This window comes from Artemia franciscana, chromosome 4 (assembly GCF_032884065.1).
Source record: "Artemia franciscana chromosome 4, ASM3288406v1, whole genome shotgun sequence".
In the NCBI taxonomy this organism is placed as follows: Eukaryota; Metazoa; Arthropoda; class Branchiopoda; order Anostraca; family Artemiidae; genus Artemia; species Artemia franciscana.
Genome location: NC_088866.1, coordinates 1,059,945 through 1,082,561, shown reverse-complemented (window position 1 = coordinate 1,082,561; position 22,617 = coordinate 1,059,945). Strand labels below are relative to the sequence as shown.

The window sequence follows — 22,617 nt, the reverse complement described above, 5'->3', positions numbered from 1 at the left end:
ATGAAACTTATATATTTAAAACCAGCATTAAAATGCGATTCTTTTGATATAGCTATTGGTATCAAAATTCCATTTTTTAGAGTTTTGGTTACTATTGAGCCGGGTCGCTCCTTACTACAGTTCGTTACCACGAACTGTTTGAAAAATCATTCGATCAAAATTATGAGAAAGCTATTTAGCCAAAAAAAAAAAAAAAAAAAAAAAATGCAAGTTTCATTTTAATTATTCCTCTGCGGAGAGCCAAAATCAAAACATGGATTGATTCAAAAACGTTCAGAAATTAAATACAAAAAAACAAGTTTTTTTAACTGAAAGTAAGGAGCGACATTAAAACTTAAAACGAACAGAAATTACTTCGTATATGAAAGGGGCTGCTGCCTCATCAACGCCCCACTCTTTACGCTAAAGTTTTTTACTGTTTTGAAAAGAAGAGTTGTGAGAAAGCGTCAAACTTGACCGTTGACCGTTCTACTATGCTGAACAAAATGGTCGTCTCAACATTTTGGCTCAATATTTTTGGTAAACGAATTGGCTTGAGAGAAGGTTTGCTTCCGATCTCTTTTTACTCTAAATAAAGGCAATAGAAGCTTTAATTTGGATCGAATTAGCTCATTATCAAGTTTCAAGGATATTTCTAGTAATTATAGAGTGGTGCTGCATCTGATATTTGACATCTTTTGATACCTTTTGATACCTATGATACCTTTTGAAATCCTGCAAGCATTAGATTTTTTTATTGAAATTCACCCTAAACATTCCCTAATAGTTTCTCCTTAATACCCTTAGCGTCATTAGTTACAGTAACTATAGTGATAGTGTTAAAAGTATATACATAACGCCTTCTGTATAGTCCCTAGCCCCCACAACTTACCCTTAAAGGTCTAACTTAATAATATAAGTTGTTCTTGAGATATTACTTTGTCACATTTTGATAGTCCTCATGTTCAAAGCTTCGTTTGATTTGGCTCAACATCCGCCTAAACATCAAACAGTTCGTGGTAACGAACTGTAGTAAGGAGCGACTCAGCTCAATAGTAAACGAAACTCAAAAGAGTTTCGAATACATCAAAAGAATCGAATTTCATGCTGATTCTAAATATATAAATTTCATCAAATTTAGTCTTTGTCATCAAAAGTTACGAGCCTGAGAAAATTTGCCTTATTTTGGAAAATAGGGGGAAATATCCGGTAAAAGCTATAGAATCTTAACGAAAATCGCATTCAGCGTATCAGAGAATCCTTTAGCAAAAATTTCAAGCTCCTATCTACAAAAATGTGGAATTTCGTATTTTTCAAATTTCAAATCACGGGTGCGTGTTTTTTTTTTCAGGGGTCATTGTATCGATTAAGCAGTCCTAGAATGTCGCAAGAGGGCTCATTCTAAAGGAAATGAAAAGTTCTAGTTCCCTTTTTAAGTGACCGAAAAAATTGGAGGGCACCTAGGCCCCCTCACACGCTCATTTTTACCCAAAGTCAAAGGATCCAAATTTTGAGATAGCCATTTTGTTCCGCATAGTCAAAACTATAATAACTGTGTCTTTGGGAATGGCCTAATCCCCCATAATCCCTGGGGGAGGGGCTGCAAGTTACAAACTTTGACCAGTGTTCACATATAGTAACGGTTATTGGAAAGTGTACAGACGTTTTCAGGTTTTTTTTTGGTTTGGGGGTGGGGTTGAGGAGAGGGGGCTATGTGGGAGGATCTTTCCTTGGAGGAATATGTCATTGGGGAATAAAAATTTAATGAAAAGGGCGCAAGATTTTCTAGCATTACTATAAAATAACAATGAAAAAATAAACATGAAAACGTTTTTTTAATTGAAAGTAAGGAGTAGCATTGAAACTTAAAACGAACAGAGATTATTAGGCATATGAGGGGCTTTAAAAATACTTTAGCATAAAGAGCGAGGTGTTTAGAAAAAGATAAATACCTCGCTCTTTATGCTAAAGTATTTTTAGTAATTTCAACTATTCATTCTGCGTCCTTTCTGATTCAGAGGTCATTCTTAAAGAATTGGGACAAATCTTACGATTTAGTGTAAAGAGCGACGTATTAAAGAGGGTACAAACCCCCTCGTATACATAATAAAAATATAAGAATATAAAAGTTTGTTACGTAAGTTAATTTTTAAGTTACGTATATTTTTTACCAATAAAAATGTTCGTTAAAAATTAAAAGTTCTAGTTGCCTTTTTAAGTGAACGACAAATTGGAGGGCAACTAGGCTACCTTCCCCACCCCTTATTTCTCAAATTGTCTGATCAAACTAAGAGAAAGCCATTTAGCCAAAAAAAAAGAATTAATATACAAATTTTATTTTATTAATTTATGTGCGGAGATCCAAAATCAAACTTGCATTAATTCGAAAACGTTCAGAAATTAAATAAAAAAAACTAGTTATTTTTAACTGAAAGTAAGGAGCGACATTAAAGCTTAAAAAGGAACAGAAATTACTCCGTATATGAAACGGGTTGTCCCCTCCGTAATCCCTTGCTCTTTACGCTAAAGTTTGACTCTTTGCCACAATTCTACTTTTAAAAAAAAATTGAAAGCCTTAGCGTAAAGAGCGAGGGATTGCGGAGGGGACAACCCATTTCTTATACGGAATAATTTCTGTTCGTTTTAAGTTTTAATGTCGCTCCTTACTTTCAGTTAAGAAAGCTAGTTTTTTTTTATTTAATTCCTTAATAGCTTCACCTTAACATACTTCGCTTGCGTAGCAGTTGATTTTACTTTTAGGAGTTGATTTAGCAGTTGACATACTTCCTGAAATTTTCCTGAAATCTCAATAGACTTAGCCTTACAAGTAGTTGCAGTAGAAGTAGTATTAGTAGTCGTATTGAATGTAGGAGTAGCAGTAGTGCTAGCAATAATGTGCACATATTGTCTTTTGGTAAGATGATCTTCCCCCTGAAGCATTTTCTGAAAGTTTCAACTTAATACCCAGATCATTTCTTGAGATATACTTTTTTGATAATGAGCATGCACATAGCGTCTTTTGATTTAGTTCTAATTATATTGCAACTGGAGTAGTGTGGTAGTAGTAGTTGGGGTGGTTTTAGCAGTAGTGTTAGCATACAAATGTTAGCTCTTTGGTCATCTCCCTTATTATTTCTTGAATTTTCAAAATTAAAATACTCAGTTACTCCTGAGTTACCCCCTTTTGACAATCCTTATAAATATAGCGTCTTTTTATTTAGTTCAACACTCCCCTTAACATTCTTTGAAACACTCACCTTAATAACCTTCGTCTTCCTGGAAAGTAAAGTTAAAACAAGCATATTTTTCTCAATGACATATACTATATGTAAACAATAAATGAATTGCCTAACCTAGAGCCCTTACCCTAAGGAATCTGGGGAGGTTGACATCCCCTAAGGCATAACTACTGGACCTTTCAACAATACTGAACAAAATATCCTTCTTAAAATTTTTATCGAATGTGTTTTGGGGAATGATAAACTTGAGAGGGGTGGCTGATTTCCCTTCAATTACTCTTGACTCTTACTCTCCGTGAGACATTTACTCTCCATCACTTTTGACTTTTAAAAGAGAACTAGAACTATTCATTTCCAATAAAATTAGCTTCATTTAAAGTTCACACAACCACACCTTCTATAAAAACCTTATAAGCCTCTAGGGCATAACTTACAACCCTTACCCCCCCGACTCTGGGGGATTCTACCAACCCCAAATGCCTTGTTACAAGATTCATGTACTGTTTTCAAACAACTGGTACAAAAGGATGCATATGGGGAAACACGACAGGGGGGGGGACGGCAACCCTTCGATAACTTTGACGGTCAAAAAGGGCACTGGAACAACCCTTTTGCTGAGGGCTGTGAGGGGTTGTCATCCTCAGAGACAAGATTTTCAGAACTTTCAACTAAACTGAACAAAATGGCTTTCTCAAAACTTTGATTTAATGTGTTTGGAGAACTGATAGTCATGCAGTTGGGGGAGACCTGTTGCCCTCCAGTAACTTTGACAATTAAAAAGGGCACTAACTCTTTCAATCTCTAATCAAATATGCCCATTTTGAAGTTTTTACGTTAAAAAATGGCCATCTCAAATTTTATATCGGATGCATTCGGGGAAAATACGACGTGGGAGGAAGGCTGCCCTCCGACCACTTCGAATCTTAAAAAGGGCACTAGAACTTCTGACTTCCGATCCAATAAGCCTTCTCCTAAGCTTATAAACCACAATTTCTCAAAAAATCTTATATGCCCCCAGGCCAAAACTTACATCCCTTGCCCTGATGGTTGTTGGGAGTTGTCACCCTTAAAGACATAATTTCTGGACCTTTCAACTACGCTGAAAAAAACAGTTATCTCAATATTTAGACTGGAAATATTTGGAGAAATGAAGGGTATGGGGGGTTTGCTGCTCTCAATGACTTTAGACTATCAAAACAGTCACTAGCCCCTTCAATTCACAATCGAACCAGCCCTTTTCAAAGTTTTAATGACAACTCCTTCTATCCATATACAAAAATTCAAAACAATGCAAATACAATGAGTTTTTTTTTAACAAAAATCAAGGACGATGCTATGTCTTGAGCAGAGGAAAAAAAACTACCAGCAGTTACATTGAACAATGAACGAAAAGTTTAAAGAAACAGATTGTAGATTTAATAAAAAAAAATAAAACCAATAATGAACTTAAAATTTTCCTTATATAAAACTGATATTCAAGTCAAACTCAAAACGAAAGAAATTGCTAGATATAAGAACGGGGATGTCGTCCTCCCTGTATCCCATTTATCGTAGCCAGTTACTGTTTTAAAAAGTAGAGTTGAGAGAAAGAGTCAAACTTTAGCGTTAATTGCGGGGTGTTGAGGAGGGAACAGTCCCTTTCATTTACGGAGTAATTTCTGTTCGTTTTAAGTTTTAATATCGCTCCTTACTTTCAGTTTAAAAAACAGTGTTTTCTTTTATTTCATTTCTGAGCGTTTTTGAATTAATGCATCTTTTGATTATGACTCTCCGCAAATGAATAATTAAAACGTAATTTCCATATTAATTTGTTTTTTTGGCTAAATAAATTCCTCATAGTTTTGATTGGACGATTTTGGGAAAAAAGGAGCAGCGAGTAGGCCTAGTTACCCTCCAATTTTCGGTTATTAAAAAATACAACTAGAACTTTTTATTTTTGTACGAATATTTTTATTAGTAAAAATATACATAACTTACGAATTAATTTACGTAACGAACTTCTATATTCGTATGTTTTTATTACGTATATGAGGGGGTTGATCCCCTCGTCAGTACCTCGCTCTTCATACTAAAGCTTAAATTTTGTCCCAATTCCTTAGGAATGACCGCTGAATCACAAAGGCCGTAGAATACATAGTGAAATTAATAAAATTACTTTAGCATAAAGAGCGAGGTATTAGGAGGTGAACTTCTCATATGCTTAATGATTTCTATTCATTTTAAGGTTTAATGCTGCTCCTTATTTTCAGTTGAAAAACATTTAATATTCTATTTTTCATTGTTCTTTTAAAAAAAATGCTTAAGAAATCCTGCGCCCCATCATGGAAATTTTTCCCCCTTGACAAATTACTCCATGAAAAGTTTCCCCACGTAACCCCGTCTCCTCAACCCCTCCCCCAACCAAAAAATTATCCTAAAAGCGTATGTAAACTTCCCAATAACCATTACTATATGGAAACACTGGTCAAAGTTTGTAACTTGGAGCCCCTCCCACGGGGACTGTGGAGGAGTAAGTCGTCCCCAATAAAATAATTGTTAGGTTTTTGGACTATGTTGAATAAAATGGCTATTTCAGAATTTTTATCCGGTGACTTTGGGAAAAGATGACTGTGGGAGGGGGCCTAGGTGCCCTCCAATTTTTTCGGTCACTTAAAAAGGGCACTAGAACTTTTAATTTCCGTTAAAATGAACCCTCTCGCGACATTCTAGGAAAACTGGGTCGATAAGATTACCCCTGGGGAAAAAACAAAAAAAACAAACAAAAAAACAAAAAACAACAAAAAACAAATAAACAGGCACCCGTGATCCGTCTTGTGGCAAAAAATACAAAATTTCACATTTTTGTAGATAGGAGCTTGAAACTTCTATAGTAGGGTTCTCTGATACGCTGAATCTGATGGTGTGATTTCGTTAAGATTCTACGACTTTTAAGGGGTCTATTTTCTAAAATAAGACAAATTCTCTCAGGCTCGTAACTTTTGATGGGTAAGACTAAACTTAACGTTACTTAAATATTCAATCAGCATGAACTTAAAAAATGCAAAATTTCACATTTTTGTAGATAGGAGCTTGAAACTTCTACAGTAGGGTTCTCTGATACGCTGAATCTGATGGTGTGATTTCGTTAAGATTCTGTGACTTTTAAGGGGTCTATTTTCTAATATCTTTCTAATAAGACAAATTTTCTCAGGCTCGTAACTTTTGATGGGTAAGACTAAACTTAATGATACTTATATATTTAAAATCAGCATGAAAATTCGATTCTTTTGATGTAGCTATTGTTATAAAAAATTCCGTTTTTTAGAGTTTCGGTTACTATTGAGCCGGGTCGCTATGACATTCTATTTTCTCTTTCCATGAAAAAGACAGTGTTAATACCAACAAAGAGAAATCAATTAAAAAACCTTAAAATAAAATTTTCTAAGAAAAGTAAAGAACTCCACTAACAAAAAAAAAGTAAAGAACTTTTTCAAAGAAAATTAAAGAACAAAACTAATCGAAATTGAATAAATAACCAAGTCAAACACAAAACAAGCAGAAATTAAGATGAATAAGGCTGACAGCCCCCAACCCTTCTCAAGGCCAGAAAATAATTATTATTATGTCTTATTAATTCTTCGTCTTCTTCGTAAGATCAATGTCTTATTAATTCTTTTTAAGCACGTAAAAGTAGCTAAATATGCTTTATCCAACACATTAAAAAAAACTCGTCTTCTCTATAACTTCACTTTAAGAGGAGTGTTTATTTTGCCTATAGCTAATTCTATCCTTGTCCTAATTAACAAACTTACCTTCATAACGTTCAAAGACATTTCACTGGGGAAATCACCTTTCACCTTTCACCTTTCGCCTGTTCTAGTTTTTAATATTCCTTGCATCCACCATATCATTAATGGCACAACCCATTTAAGGTGCTGCCAAAAAGATAATACTCCAAGAAAATTAGAGAAAAATCAAAAGAAAAGACTTACCATAGGCATGGTGTTTTACTACGTCCTTTGTAAAGAATAATCATGGAACTACCGCAATAACCTTTTTATACTTTTCGTGTTCCAGTTTACTGAGACTAGTTTCTAATTTATAAAACCACTTCTGGATAGCAATATGGGCCTGGCAGTATATGCCTATAGTCAAATTTTCATATACAAGAAGTGTTTTTTAAAACAAGTTTCAGCATTTAAGAACGTCTTAATAAGAAGGTCAGAGAATCATGTTTTCACCAGAAAGAGATATCATCGAGCGCAAACTAATCTGTGGCTCAGGACAGGGATGTGCACAACAGAGGGGGAGGGGGTCGGTAACTTGCTCCCCAATTTAAAGCTCAAATATTTTTTTTTACATTTTAGAGCCCCTTTTTGTAAGATTATTGAATACTTTTTATTATTGTTCCCCCCCCCCAAAAAAAACCCTCGTGTTTGCATACCTTACGCAGTGTATTATCGACCCAAGATCAGGCTTCTGGTTGACTTAACAAAAAAAAAATTATATAATGCGTCAGCGCAAAAATGATTATAGTCCTGCTTAGCAGCAAAACTTACTCAGTCTTGGCTCTGGGCAAAAAAGGGGTAAGTCCTGACTCAATGCAAAAATCCTCCAAGTCCTGACTCTGTGTAAAAACAAGCTGAGTCAAAACTCCGTCCAGTCTTCCTCCACTGTCAACTTTCGTAGCAGAGAGGAGGAAAAATAAAATATTTTTGTAAATAAAAAATATGTCAGTATTTTCAATCTGTAATTATGGTGCTACAAAGAGAGGTTCCTTCTTCCCTCTTCTTCAAAGAGGTTGTACTTCCCTCTGTCTCTCAAAACCAACTTTTGAGCAAAACTGCAAAGAAAAAAGTACCTAGTTAAAATCAGAATCGCAAAAGGATTTGTAATTTAATTTATTGGAAAGCTCAAGTGGGGTAGGGATCCTTTAAAACCCTTCATCGTCAACACAGCATCATCTTTTAGCAGATAGATGGAATTCAATTATTTGAAGTGGATTCAAGTGCGGACTCTTCTAAACCACTCTTTCCTTTCCAAGAACTTTTTAGTAGAAATATAGGCGCGTGAAAGCTTGTTTGAAAATTTTTTCGCTTTGTATGATCGGAGGCAAAATAAACACACACCTCCTTCAACAACTTCCCTACTGAGGCATGCAGAAGTCCTCTTTTAAACGACTAGACGGTAAAGAAAAATAATTGTGTCAAAAAATTGCTTGACAAAATTGGAGAATTTATTTGTTTGCCACCGTATCTTTCCCTCATTTCTTCAACAATCACAAGATTCGAAGTAGATTTACATGAAAAACCCCTCGGAGTTTTAACTTCTTCCCTCGTGCTGTTCCTGATAAACTAACGATCCGCTATTTACGATTTGTACTGATAAGCTATTTACGTTATATACAAGGATTACAACTAAGCATATATAATATCTTTTGATTAACCTGGTGACTTCAAGGTGTATACATTTAAGTCGTATATGGGCTCAGAGCGTAGAAACTTTGAAAAGATAAGCTAAATTTTGTAGCGCCCCTTCTCTTCTCCATCCTCCCAGTGGATATTTTAGGCAAACCCGGTCACTCTAGAGCTTTTTAAAAATAGATCTCAATTAACTAAGCGGTCCTCAATATATTGAAGATACGGTACTTTTAACACCTCGGTACACATGAAATATTTGACTTACCTCGTGACTTGACTGAGGTCCTAAGTGCCAAAGGGGCTTGTAATGTAAAACTTTTAAGCGGTTCCACACAAAATATTTAAAAGTTCCAAATCCACCAAGTGCAAATTCGGTTTTTGCCCTTCCCCCACTTAAAATTTTGACTTGATCCACTTTTCACCTAAGGACACGGTGAATATTCAATTAGGGTAGCCTGGATACAAATGATATATTTTCATTTATTTTTATTCCCTCCTCCTTAAGCCAAATTTGTGGCCCACTTGCCCCTTCTCAACACTTCCTTAAGGATTCAACAAATTCAAGCCATTATCGAGATATTGCAGATACATTATTTTAAAAGCCTACTGCACATAAAGTCTTTTGATATGCTCAGGAACATTTGTCATTTTAGTAGTATATCCGTAGAGAACCCTGGGAGACCCGAGAAAGTGAAATATTCTAAAGGGCTCCAATCTGACAGCATAATCAGGACCAAACATACGGGCCGTCTCATCTAAATGTATAAAAACAGGTCTTGATATAGTTTAGGACAATTGTTCCTGGGGCCAAAGGGTCGTACTGGCCCTGGGGGCGTAGTTGTTGTATTTGCAATCTATTTTGAATAAAAGGTGTATTTAAAAATGATTATCTGATACCATAAGGGATAAAGGGCGCACAAAAAGGTTACTTGTGAGCTGGTGAACCTCCAATCATATTTGAAACTTAGAAATACAGTGGCACTTTCGATTTCCCATTGAATGACCTTTCCCAATGTTCTTATGACCAAGCCTTTCGTTCAAGTAGTCTAATACAGACATAAGACATTGAGCACACATGAGTCTTTATTAATGAAGTGATTGTGTATTACCTATGTTTTTGTTATGTAAAACTAAACTCCAGATTTGCAATTAAGTTAAAATTACTTTTCAAATCAAATTAATTCTCTCGGGACCCGAGGACTATAGTCCTCTGTTCTTTCCCGCGGAATAGCCCATGCTTCCTTTAAAAGTATTCCAGGAAAAAGGGTTTCCCCCTGCGGATTCCCACTACAGAGATCACTTCCAGTGAGAAGGGAACTCTGTATCAAACAATTCGTGGTAACGAACTGTAGAGAAGGAGCGACCCCGCTCAATACTAACCAAAACTTTAAAAAACGGGGTTTTGATACCAATAGTTTCATCAAAAGAATCAAATTTTAATGCTGAATTTAAATATCTAAGTTTCATCAAGTTTAGTCTTGCCCATCAAAAGTTACGAGCCTGAAAAAATTTGTCTTATTTAGAAAATAGGGGGAAACACCCCCTAAAAGTAATACAATCTTAACAAAAATCACACCATCAGATCCAGTTCACCAGAGAACCCCATTGTAGAAGTTGAAGCTTCCATCAACAAAAATGTGAAATTTTGTATTTTTTGCCAGACGACAGATAAAAGATGTGTCTTTATTTGTTTTTTTTTTTGTTTTTCCCCCCAGGGAAGATCGTATCAACCCAATTGTCCTAGAATGTCGCAAGAGGGCTCATTCTAACGGAAATTGATAGTTCTAGTGCCCTTTTTAAGTGACAAAAAATCAGAGGGCACTTAGGCCCCCTCCCACGCACATTTCCCCCCGAATTCACCGGATCGAAATTTTGAGATAGCCATTCTGTTAAACTTAGTTGAAAATCTTATAACTATGTCTTTGGGGACGACTTAATCCTCCACAGTCCCCAGGGAAGGGGCTTCAAGTTACAAACTTTGTCCTTTGTTTACATGTAGTAATTGTTAGTTATGAAGTGTACAGACGTTTTCAGGGTTTTATTCCGCATTGGGGTGGGGGTGGGTCGGGGGAGAAGGTTACGTGGGAGGATCTTCCCATGGGGGAATTTTTCATGAGTGAAGAGAATTTCCATGAAGGGGCGCACGATTTTCTAGCATTATTTAAAAAAACAATGAGAAAATAAATATTTTTTTTTCAACTTGAAGTAATGATCAGCATTAGAACTTAAAAAGAACATAAAATATTATGCATATAAGGGGGCTCGTCTCCACCACAATACCTTGCTCTTTACGCTAAAGTATTTTTAGTAATTTCAACTATTCATTTTACGGCCTTTGTGATTCAGGGGTCATTCTTAAAGATTTGGAAAAAATTTAACCTTTAGTATGAAGAACGAGGTATTGACGATGGGGCGAACCCCTTCATATACGTAATAAAAGTACACAAATATAGAATTTCGTTACGTAAGCTAATTCTTAAGGTGCGTATGTTTATTACTAACAAAAACGTTCGTAAAAAACTAGTTACATTTTTAAGCAACCAAAAATTGGAGGGCAACTAAGCCTCCTCGCCTACCCTTTTTTTTATCAAAATCATCCGATCAAAACTATGAGAAAGCCATTTAGCAAAAAAAAATTAATCTGCGAATTTCGTTTTAATTATTCATGTCCGGTGAGCCAAAATCAAAACATGCATTAATTAAAAACATTTAGAAATTAAATAAAAAAAACAATTTTTTTTTAACTGCAAGCAAGGAGCGACATTAAAACTTAAAACGAACAGAAATTTTTCCGTATATAAAAGGGGTTGTTCCCTCTTCAACGCCTCGCTCTTTAGGCTTAAGTTTTTTATTGTTTTAAAAAGTAAAGTTGTGATAAAGATTCAAAATTTAGCGTAAAGAGTGAGGCGTTGAGGAGGGGACAACCCATTTTATATACGGAATAATTTCTGTTCGTTTGAAGTTTTAATGTCGCTCCTTACTTGCTGATAGTTTTTTTTTTTTATTTAATATAAGAAGAATCGTCTGATTGTGCTGACTCCACATATATAACATCCATTAAGCTTAGTGCTAACCATAAAAGGCTGCGAGCTGGAGAAAATTTGCTTGATTACTGAAAATGGTTTAAAAGTCAAAGAACTTTCATAAGAGCCGCATCATTAGATCCAACACATCAGATAGCCCTTCTATAAAGGTTTCAAGCTCCTATCGGCACAAATAAGGAATTTCGATTTTTTTGTAGACGAAAGATCACAGATGTGTGTCTATTTGTTTGTTTATTGTTTTTTTCTTTTGGGGTAATCGTAAAGAGCCAATGGTCCAATAACATTGGAAGATGGTTCGTTTTAACGGAAATTTTAAGTTCCAGTGCTCTTTTAAAGGGACCCAAAAGATTGAAGGGAAACAAGCCCCCCTGCAACGTCCCTTTTTGATCAAGCTCATTCAATCAAAATGTTGAGGTAGCCATTTTGTTCAGTATAGTTAAAAGGTCTCAAAAGTATACCTTTGGAGATAACATGACGCCTCACCGGTCCTGCGGATAGGTCTTTAAATTATAAAATTTGCCAATTTTTTACATGTAATTTTTGTTACTGGGAAGCATACAGACATTTCTCGGTGGGTATTTTGCGCTTGGAATGGATTTTCATGGGGATACTTTTCTGAGTTGGAAATTTCTAGGGGCGAGCTTTCCAGGGCAAATTTTAGACTGGGAGGATTTGACAGAATTCCTATAGGAAATTCTTTTTATTTGTCTTAATTTTGCTTAACCGATTCAATTCTGCATTTGGAGATGTTCCGGGGGATATTTTCAGCGTTTTGATTTCCAGAAAAAAATTCCTATCGAAAACGATCGCTATTTCTAGAGTGATTGGAAAATCTATTAGCACTTAAAGTTCTTTTTTCAAATGAAAATATGCAAAGGATGTTTTTTCAGGCTGAATCACCAACAAATAATTTTGTGGAGGGTGAGGGGGAATTTTCAATGAGGATGGAGTTTTCCAGAAGGAATTTTAAATTGGTGTATTTTACGTGGGAGGAACTTCCCACAGAGGAGTATCAACTGAAAGGAGTTTTCAACTGAAAGCATGGAGCAACGTTAAATCAAGAATGAACAGAAATAATTCTGCACGTGAAGAGGTTGCCGCCTCTTCAATACCTTGTTCTTTACTCTAAAGTTTGACAGTTTTTCCATTTTCTTGAGAACGACTCTTGAAACATAATGGCTGTTTAATTAGAATAGGAAGCTTTTATAAAAGTGCTAAAAACTTTATCGTGAAGAGCAAGGTATTGAGGAGGGGAGCAGTCCTTTTATTCTCGGAATAATTTCTATTTGTTTTGAGTTTATGTTTTGCTCTTTACTTTAAGCTAAAAAAAACCTGTTTTTCATTTATTGAAATAAAAAAGAGACTCTTTGTGTTTCAAGTGAAAGTAAAGAGCTTCCTTAAAACTTAAAATCAGCAGAAATCATTCTGTATATGAGGGGGGATACCCTCTCCTCAGCTCCTCTCAGTTTACGCTAAGCTTTTATAATACTATGCCAAATACTGATAAAGTTATATAAAGACTTATATAAAGAGTTATATAAAAGTTATTAAAGTTATATAAGTGTAATATCTACACTTTCCATCGGCCAATACTTCTGGGGGCTTTTAAATTATATTTCATGGCTCCTTTTCTCTTAGAAGGGCCAAGATCAGCCTCCTTGATTTCTTGTAGTCTTCATAAGTGACAAGTGTAGCTGTCCAACCTTCATTTGTTCCCAGAATATTTTTCTTTCAAGACTAGCGAAGAAACTCTGACTCACTTTCAGTAATAATTACACATCCAAAACTATACCCTTTTTAGGATCAACATTGAAATGTTTTCATTGAGGGCCAATTTTTTTCAGATTTTGAATCTTTAGTGGATTTCTATTCGCCATATTCGCTGTTCCACACTTTTCTTCCTTCATATTTTTTCCCTTGGAATTTATCATAATAATTTTTCAATCGGTTTTTCCAGTATTCTGCCTTTGATCCTGTTTTTCTACATTATTAATACTATTCATCACTGAGCTTTCTTTTTTCTGCATTCTAATCGTTTTCTGGAATATATCCCAGACTTCACTTGTTGATTGATACGTTTTCACTTTTGTAGGCAGGTATATTTTGGGAGTAAATTAAAAGATTTATATCCCCTCATTCAGCTAGAGGAGATTCTCCAGCAACACTATAGTTTTGACCTTTTAGATATTCTTGTTCGTTTGTTGAATTCAGATCAGCATATTAAACAGAATATCCACTCAGTTCAACATTTGCTAACTGCTTCATTAGAAGCTTCATTGGATTCCTCTGGCAGCCAAAGATTAAGACCAACTCCTGTAAGTGAAGAAGTTGCGGAAGCAGAACAAAGACCAAATATTTATCTGCTGTAACATCCATCTAGCTTCTTTATTCCTTGACGTGTACTGGTTTGGGTTTGGCTCCCTAACATAAAAGTCTGATTAAAGGCACGGAGGGGGGGTACAGAATATTTATTTTATTCCTAACCGGGAAATATTTTCAATAGAGAACTTGCAACCTAAGGCGGGTTGATGCTGCAGTGAGAGATTAGTAGTAGTAGTCATCATCATATCTTGGCTGTTATGTGCACACCTCGTTTGATGGATAAACCAAATTATCCAGGAGACGATAAAAACTAAATTGTTGGTACGAATTTTAAAATAAAATGCCAAAAATGAACAAATGACTAAAAAATCTTTTACAAGTATATATAAATTTTAATTAGCATAAGCATCTTGAAGGGGTGTAAACAGCTCATACGAGATCTTTCAGCTTCTTTTTGATTTATGCGACGTGGGGTAACCGACTTTATTCGAAACAGAATGCCCAATCGGTTCAATATTTCGTAACTACTTTAATAGAAGCTTCATCGTTTTCCTCTGGCAGCCAAACATTAAAACAAACCTCTGTAAGCGAAGCGCTTGAGGGTTAGAGAATATTCATATTATTCCTAAATGGTAAATGTTTTCAATGGAGAGCTTGCAACCCACTCTGCTACTCTGTTCTACTTTATTTATTAATATATTGAACACTCATCATTGGCATAACATTAGACAGAGTAGAGGACAATGAAAGAAACAAACAAACAAAGACAAAACACATTAACAAGAACCAAATACCGCACTAACTCTTGTCATAGCGACAACATTTAACGATAAAAATAAAATATGAATTAGAAACAAATTAAAAATTAATTCACTAAATATGGTTAAACCACAGACATACATATAATAAATACTATTGAATTAGAGCATGATACCAATAATTCAGGGAAGAATTGAGTTTTGAGTTCAATTCTTTTGAATTGTGTTTTGAGTTCAATTTGGAAATCGAAAGATCAGGATCAGCGAGTTTAACTTTTCCAATACATAACTTTTCTAACTTTTCTAATACGTTTACACCTTACCATTGGATGATTCCAATGGTAAGGTGTGGTATCCGAAGCAAATATTTTACTGAATCGAAAGAGAATGAACCAGACTTTCAGACAATCAGTTCTAGTAAACAGCTTCCAAAATGGAGAAATATTCATTGTGTGAGACAGTGCTACAGCATTGAAAAGGTAGCCAATGATAAACGGTTGAATCGAAATTTTGCTGATGCATAAGAAGCAGATATGCGTTGCGTGAGATGGTTTAGGAGCAGGATCGGGTGTGGCGTAGCGAGGAACTAGTGGGAATACCGAGATAAATGAGGTTGTAAATAGCTCTAACTAATGTATCACTAATGGCTATAAATGACGGTGGCTCACCTTTTAAGTTACAAAGCACTGCTTTGGCCTTCTCATGAATTAAACGAATACTAAGTTTTAGACACTCTGGTCGAAGTGTGAAAAAGATCCCATTTATTCTTATTAAGCTGAGATTGAGAACGGCTGAGATTGGCTGAGATTGAGAACATCATCGGCATTACAAATTAGAGACATATTCTATGAAGATAAAACAACAAAATACAAGTAGAACAATAGAGAAATGCTTCTAGAAGACAGTGGAATGTGAACTTTAAATGAATATTTCGACCCTATCTCCAAAGGCCGTTCTCAGCAAAACAAATTTAAAAAATCGCATTAAAATACGATCATTAAAAATAGCACTTTTTAAAAACAGACCTAGCATCATCACTTCAGGGAAGATGCACTGCTTGAAGTTCTCACTGGTGAATGATTGCTGAGACCGCCACCCCCACTAATAATAGTACCTAGGTAAGTGAGGCTGTCACTGAGAATTGTATTTTTTACACATAAATAAGTAATGATTCTATCGCTAGTAGTCTAGTATGTAGTTCAGCGGAGGGAAAAAACTACGCTGGGTTAGTGCAGTATAGAACAGAAATTAGACAGAAAAAAAAATACGCAATATGATTGTCCATCTTATGCTCTTTATAACTGCCTTATAAATGAAGTAATTATTCCCATTTTAATTCTGCCTTAGACTAGACTTTTTAATAGGACCAGGTTAATTACTAGGCTATATTAGCAAGATTACTGATTTTAAGCGTTTTAAAAGCAATTTTAAGTCGAAATTTGAAACATTTTTTCATGAGATATAAACATAAAATTAGAGACAATCCAAAATATAAACAAACTATTGTACACAGATTAATATTATACCTAGCCCTTTTAGGGGAGTGGTGCTCGGGCAATGGCCATGCTAGTGAATATATCATACTGTAAGAGCGTTAAATTGAGATGAGATGGTGTTTTTCTTCTTTTTTCTCTGTGATTCCGGTAGTATAAGGAAAATTAACCAGAAAGGGCGTACCTTAGCATATACCCCTGCGTATTTACTTACAATTATTTTGAATGAAATTACCTCAAGAAACACAAAATAATGCCTCTGGAGCAATTCAGCCTATACATAAAGTGATTCCTTCTAGATGTTAAATAAAAAAAAAATCAACTAAAAGTAAAACATTAAACCTTTAAACAAACATAAATTATTCTATATATTGCGGCAGCTATGTACACACATCGTATAATCGATTTATACCAAGGATCATCCCGTGCAGTTTTTTCCTGCCGAATACTATTGAAAAAGCTAAATTACTACCCGAAAAGACAGATTTATATGGACTCCATCCTGATACAAACCCCTAGCTATTTAGGGAATAGCTGATTAGGTTCTTTACTTAGTTGGCAAGCGTAACAGCTGCGGTCCTGTCTTCTTTAGCTGCAATAGCCGATGGTAACAAAATCTTTTTTAACGATTCATCAAATGGATTTTCAAAAGACCAACGTCTCTTTCTGCAAACACGTGCAGAATTGACAAAGATTGTATTTCCGCCAAGACATTGAGCAGAAGAGATTGTGACCGCTGAAAACACGGATATAAGTGAAATTACTGTGTACCACCACGTTTGTAGGCCCCCAGAGGTGTTGTTTTGATCAGGTCTGTAACTGTTTTCGTAACAAAAATAAATTTCTCTTGATCATCCGGAGTTTCCGCCATTGTGCTTTCAATTTTCACTGCTAAACTTGGCGAAAAAGCTACGCTGAGTGATAATAGAATTGCCAAAATCTAAAACATAATAAAATAAAATGTATTCAGCAAAGAAAAAATAACCAGAAAGCCAAGTAACCCCATTACTTTTACCCACTGTTGTATTTACTTGCTACTTCTTGTGAAATTTTTTGCTAGTATAAACAACTAAATGTTTTGGAGCTATAACATATAGCCATAGCATAAGCATGGGAGTCCGAAGAACCTTATTAACTCCGTAAAAAAAAAACAAAAAAAAACAACAACTACAAAAACTGGACAATAGGCTACTATCGTGCACCTCTAGATTTAAGAGTGTGCTTTTAAGGCGACTGAATTATCTCTGTGATTTTTTTGTAGATTATTTTCGAAATCTGGTCTCATCTTTTTTATACTATTAAATAAAAAAAATAAAAAAAGTTTTTCAACTAAGATTAAGGAGCAATGTTAAAACTTAAAACGAACAGAAAATATTACGTATATGAAGGGACGTACCCCCTCGTCAATACCCCTCTCTTTGCGCTAAAGTTTTAATTTTGTTCCAATTCTTTGAAATGACCCCTTTATCAGAAAGTTTGTTTAATTAGAATAAAGAGCTCTTTTGAAAGTACTAAAAAAGATTTTTGCATAAAGAGCGAGGTATTGACGAGAGGTGCAACCCCTTCTATACGTAATAATTTCTTTTTGTTCTAAGTTTTAATGTTGATCCTTACTTTTCGTTAAAATAGCTTGTTTTTTTAATTTCTGATTGTTTTTTAAATAATGCTGGGAAACCTGGTGCCCTCTCCCCCAGGCCCTCCCACCAGAAAAAATTCTCCTGAAAACGTCTAGATGCTTCCCAATAACCAATACTATATGTAAACAATGGACTAATTTCATAACTTGCAGCCCTCCCCCTGGGGACTATGGGGGGTTAAGTCGCCCTCAAAGTCATAGCTACTAGATTTTCAACTATGCTGAACAAAATTACCATCTCAAAATTTTGATCCGGTGACTTTGGGAAAATGAGCGTTGGAAGGGGCCTAGTTGCCCTCCAATTTTTGGGTCAGTTAAAAAGGGCACTAGAACTGTTAATTTCCGTTCGAACGATTCCACGCACAATATTCTTGGACCACTGGGTCGATGCGATCACCCCTGGAAAACAAAAACAAATAAACACGCATCCGTGATCTTTATTCTGGCAAAAAATTTTAAACTCAACTTTTTTGCAGATAGGAGCTTGTAACCTCTATAGTAAGGTTTTCTGATACGCTGAATCTGATGGTGTGATTTTTATTAAGATATTATTACTCTTAGGGCGCTTTCCCCCTTTTTTCAAAACAAGGCAAATTTTTTCAGGCTCGTAACTTTTGCTGAGTAGGACTAAACTTGATGAAGCTTATATATTTAGAATCAGCATAAAAATCCAATTCTTTTGATCTTTCTATTGATATCATCATTCCGTTTTTAGAGTTTTGGTCACTATTGAGCAGGGTCACTCCTTACTTACAATTCGTTGCCACAAATTGTTGGAAAATAGAGAGAGACGGTTTTGCCTTTCTAAATTTTGATTGGTATCGAAGTTGTAACAGGCCAGAAAATTATATCAGAAGGACTTGTTTTGGGAATTGAATATTTAAATATCTAGTATTCAAACCTAGATTGGATCTTCTGTAAAAAATTTTCGGGTCACTGTAAATAAAAATGTGTTTAAGCTAAATTGGATTTTACTTTAAGTTTTTTAGCATAGTTAGAAATAAATTTTTTAGTCATACCATTTTTTACAAGTAGATTATAAATAGCTCTGTGCATTAAGGTCGGGAGTAGGAGAATGGGAAAACAGAAAATACACAAAACAAAATTTAGAAAAGAAAATAAGTAAAAAAAATATTCTTTCTTATTAGTCAAAAGATATTAATCAACAAAATATCTACTTATTATCTAAATTATCCAGAAGCCATATTGATGAAGTTCATTAGCCACATTTACAAAATTTAACGTCAAATAATTTCATCTCCAAGGATTCTTTCAACAAGACAATTATTCAACTGAAAGTAAGGAGCAGCAGTTAAACTTAAGAAGAAAAGAAATTATTGTTTATATGACGGAGGCTCCCTTTTCCTCAACACCTAGCTTTGTATTCTTAAGTTAGACTTTTTGTCCCAATTCTTTAAGAACAAATTTTGAAACACAAAGATTGTTCAATTAAAATAAGACGTTTTTTGGTCGTATAAACTTTGGAGGAGGCTCATTTGATTTAAAATTGAAAGTTCAAGTTCCCATTTTCGATCGAACTTTTAAAATAGACATTTTCTTTAAAATAGTCCAATTACTATATAATAATGCCTCCAGGGTAGACACCCCTAAGGTGTTTATAGAAGTTTGGTCGTATAAGCCTTGCAGGAGGCTCATTAGACTGGAAATTGAATGTTCTAGCTCCCTTTCCACGAGTCAAAAGTGATTGGAGGGATATTAGTCCCCCACCCTCTTCTCCCTAAATGAATCGGATCGATATTTTTAGACAGTCATTATGTTCAAAACAGTTCCTAGATCCTATAATAATGCCTCCGGGGTTGACACAGCACCCCAGAGTCTTGGGGCAAGAATTATATATTACATCCATGGGGCATATAAAGTTTTATGGAAGCATGGGTCGCACAAACTTTGGAGGAGGCTCATTTGATTGGAAACTGAATGTTCAACTGAAATCAACTGAAAGTCAAAGTCAATTTAGCAACAGTAGGAGTGTGCATATAGTACCTTTTGGAATGTTCAACATCCCCCACAACATGACCTGTGAGCTTCAACTTAAACTAAAGTGGTTCCTGAGATACACCCTTTTGGAATCCTACATACTTATTGTATGTTTTGATCTAGCTCAACGTTCCCTCCAAATTGTTCTGTAAGCTTCTCTTAATACACTGAGCCTTTTTGGACACCAAGGGTCAAAGATGCTCCACTATCTATATCACCCACATTTAAATAAAGGGTGAATTCCATTATTTACAGTCCTCGCCCCATGTGCTGTGGAAGCTGTCATTCCAAGGGGCACTGTTATTGGACGGTTAGCTTTGCTAAACGAAATGGTAATCTAGTATTTTTTTTATCTGATGTCCTTGGGGGGATAAGTGACAAGGAGAGTGGGGTCAGCTCACCCTTCAAGCGCTTTTGCTCTTAAACGGACACTATAACTTTTAATTTCCAATCAAACGAACCCACCCCACCAGTTTCTACAGCAACTCCTTCTATGAGAAAGGCGTTGGTGAATAGAAAATACACGAATAATACATGGATCCGATTTTTTCCTGTAGTTACTATTGTTACTTATTCGGCATAATATATTCTAAGCTTGTATCATAAATATTGGTTTGGAATTTTTTTTTCATCACTTGTTTTGTATACCGGTTACCACGTCAGATTCTAGTTACCAAGACAAAAAAAAAGAAAAAAAAAAAATGATATGCCTGAAATTCTATCAGAATATATCCAAACTACGTCCTATGTTCTTGGAATTTGATTTGCATATAAGATTAGTGACTTTATGCAGCCAAGCCCTATTTTAATGATATTTCGAACTTACATCTACTATATTACGTTTTCTTTCTTAGACAGATACGTAATTTCAACGTAATTGTAACCACTTCTAACATTATATGGTTTCGTAAAATAAAATGGAAGAAGCTGAAAGAAAACAAAATGGGAGTCAAGGTTGTTGCCCCTAAGATCGAAGGTATATCTACGTGGTTAAACAGGTACGTCTACTTCTAAGCGTTAGGGACGGATGGTGCTTTTGACCTTCCACGAGTACAATCCAGCATATGAATGAATAGATGCATTTACACCCATCACACAGGGTTAATTGAAAAAAAAGAAAATAAAAAGAAAGACAATTGTCCAGAAATGAAACAAAATAGGGATATGCAATTTAATATCTTAGATCTGGAATATTTTACACGCATGTAAAACAGAGGTGGAGGGCTTTAGATTGACACCATGAGCGATAATCGAAGTGTTTATAAAGCTCCCAAATTTTTGTACACTTTTTATTCTACTATTTGAGCACCTCCAAAGAAATGGCTCCCAATCTATATAAATTCTTACAAATATTACTAAGCATTGTTTCCTATTCACTTGTAAAATAATATACTTATCATAAGCACTTCGAGGAGTGAGGGGGAGACCATTCCATTCTATGAGATGAAATATGCAAACATACTATCTGCAAAATGTCAGTGGACTCCTATGGTATTTATACAGGACACTGTTGTCATTACTACCGGCAATAAAATGTACTGAGATTATTCCAGCAAAGTTATAATTGTTAAGACCTGAGACACATCGGAAGGAGACCCTAAAAAATTCTAAAAACTAATTCAAAACAATCATTACCACTTAATTATCTGTTTATTAAGGCTGCCTAGCCTCACTTTAACCCTTCTTAATTTTAAGGTCACAGTGTATTCCCAAGTTATTTTACGATACGGAAAGGCTGTAACGCCTGATTTATTTCCTATCACCGGCTGTTATAATCGTCGTTCTTTCAATTGCAATTGCGTTTTACAGTTATTAAATAAAAAAAAAGTTTTTTTTAATTGAAAGCAAGGAGCGACATTAAAACTTAAAACGAACAGGAATTACTTCGTATATGAAAGGGGCTGTTTCCTCATCAACGTCCCGCTCTTTACGCTAAAGTTTGACTCTTTCTCTCAACTCTACTTTTTAAAACAGTAAAAAACTTTAGCGTAAAGAGCCCCTTTAAGCTTTTAAAGGGTTTTAATGTTTTAATGTTGTTCCTTAATTTCAGTTAAAAAACCTTGTTTTTTTTCATTTAGTTTCTGAACGTTTTTCAATTAATACATTTGTTGATTTTGGCTGACCACACATGAATAATTAAAACGAAATTTGCCTATTATTATTTTTTTTTTTTGCTAAATGGCAGTCTCTTAGTTTTTATCGGAAGATTTTGATAAAAAAGGGGGTGGTGGAGGAGGCCTTGTTGCCCTCCAATCTTTTGTTTACTTAAAAGGCAACTAGAACTTTTAATATTATACGAAAGGTTTTATCAGTAGGAAATATACACAACTTCAGAATTAACTTACGTAACGAACTTCTATATTTGTATATTTTTACTATGTATATGAGGGGGTTTGCCCCCTCGTTAATACCTCGCTCTTTACCCTAAAGCTTAAACTTTGTCCCAATTCTTTAAGAATGACCCCTGAATCACAAAGGCCATAGAACAAATAGTTAAAATTACTAGAAATACCTTAGCGTAAAGAGCGAGGTATTTAGAAGGAGAAGAATTCCACATATGCTTAATAATTTCTATTCGTCTCAAGTTTTAATACTGCTTCCTACTTCCAGTTGAAAAAAAATTTCCATATTTATTTTTTTATTGTTTTGTTTTTGTTTTAAATAGTGCTAGGATATTCTGCACTATTTAACCCAGCTCCCTTCATGGAAATTATCTTCTCCCATGACAATTACCTCCATGGAAAGATCA

At 35.0% G+C, this 22,617-nt stretch overlaps 2 protein-coding genes across 5 annotated transcripts in view; one reads left to right on the top strand and one right to left on the bottom strand.

Moving 5' to 3' along the window:
- LOC136025827 (uncharacterized) overlaps positions 1 to 7,346 on the bottom strand; it is a 33,019-nt gene extending 25,673 nt beyond the window's left edge. Inside the window, exon 1 of the mRNA XM_065701823.1 lies at positions 7,190 to 7,346. Within this exon, the coding sequence (XP_065557895.1) occupies positions 7,190 to 7,198 (9 nt within the window). The 5' untranslated portion in view covers positions 7,199 to 7,346. The remainder of the gene's footprint in view (positions 1 to 7,189) is intronic.
- A 9,557-nt stretch (positions 7,347 to 16,903) lies between these two features.
- Positions 16,904 to 22,617, top strand: part of LOC136025840 (uncharacterized) — a 151,500-nt gene continuing 145,786 nt past the window's right edge. Inside the window, exons 1-2 of one of the 4 annotated variants that reach the window (XM_065701853.1) lie at positions 16,904 to 17,045; positions 20,723 to 20,866. The gene's annotated coding sequence lies outside the window, so the exon portion shown is untranslated. The remainder of the gene's footprint in view (positions 17,046 to 20,722; positions 20,867 to 22,617) is intronic. The other 3 variants (XM_065701850.1, XM_065701851.1, XM_065701852.1) reach the window with 3 other exon arrangements.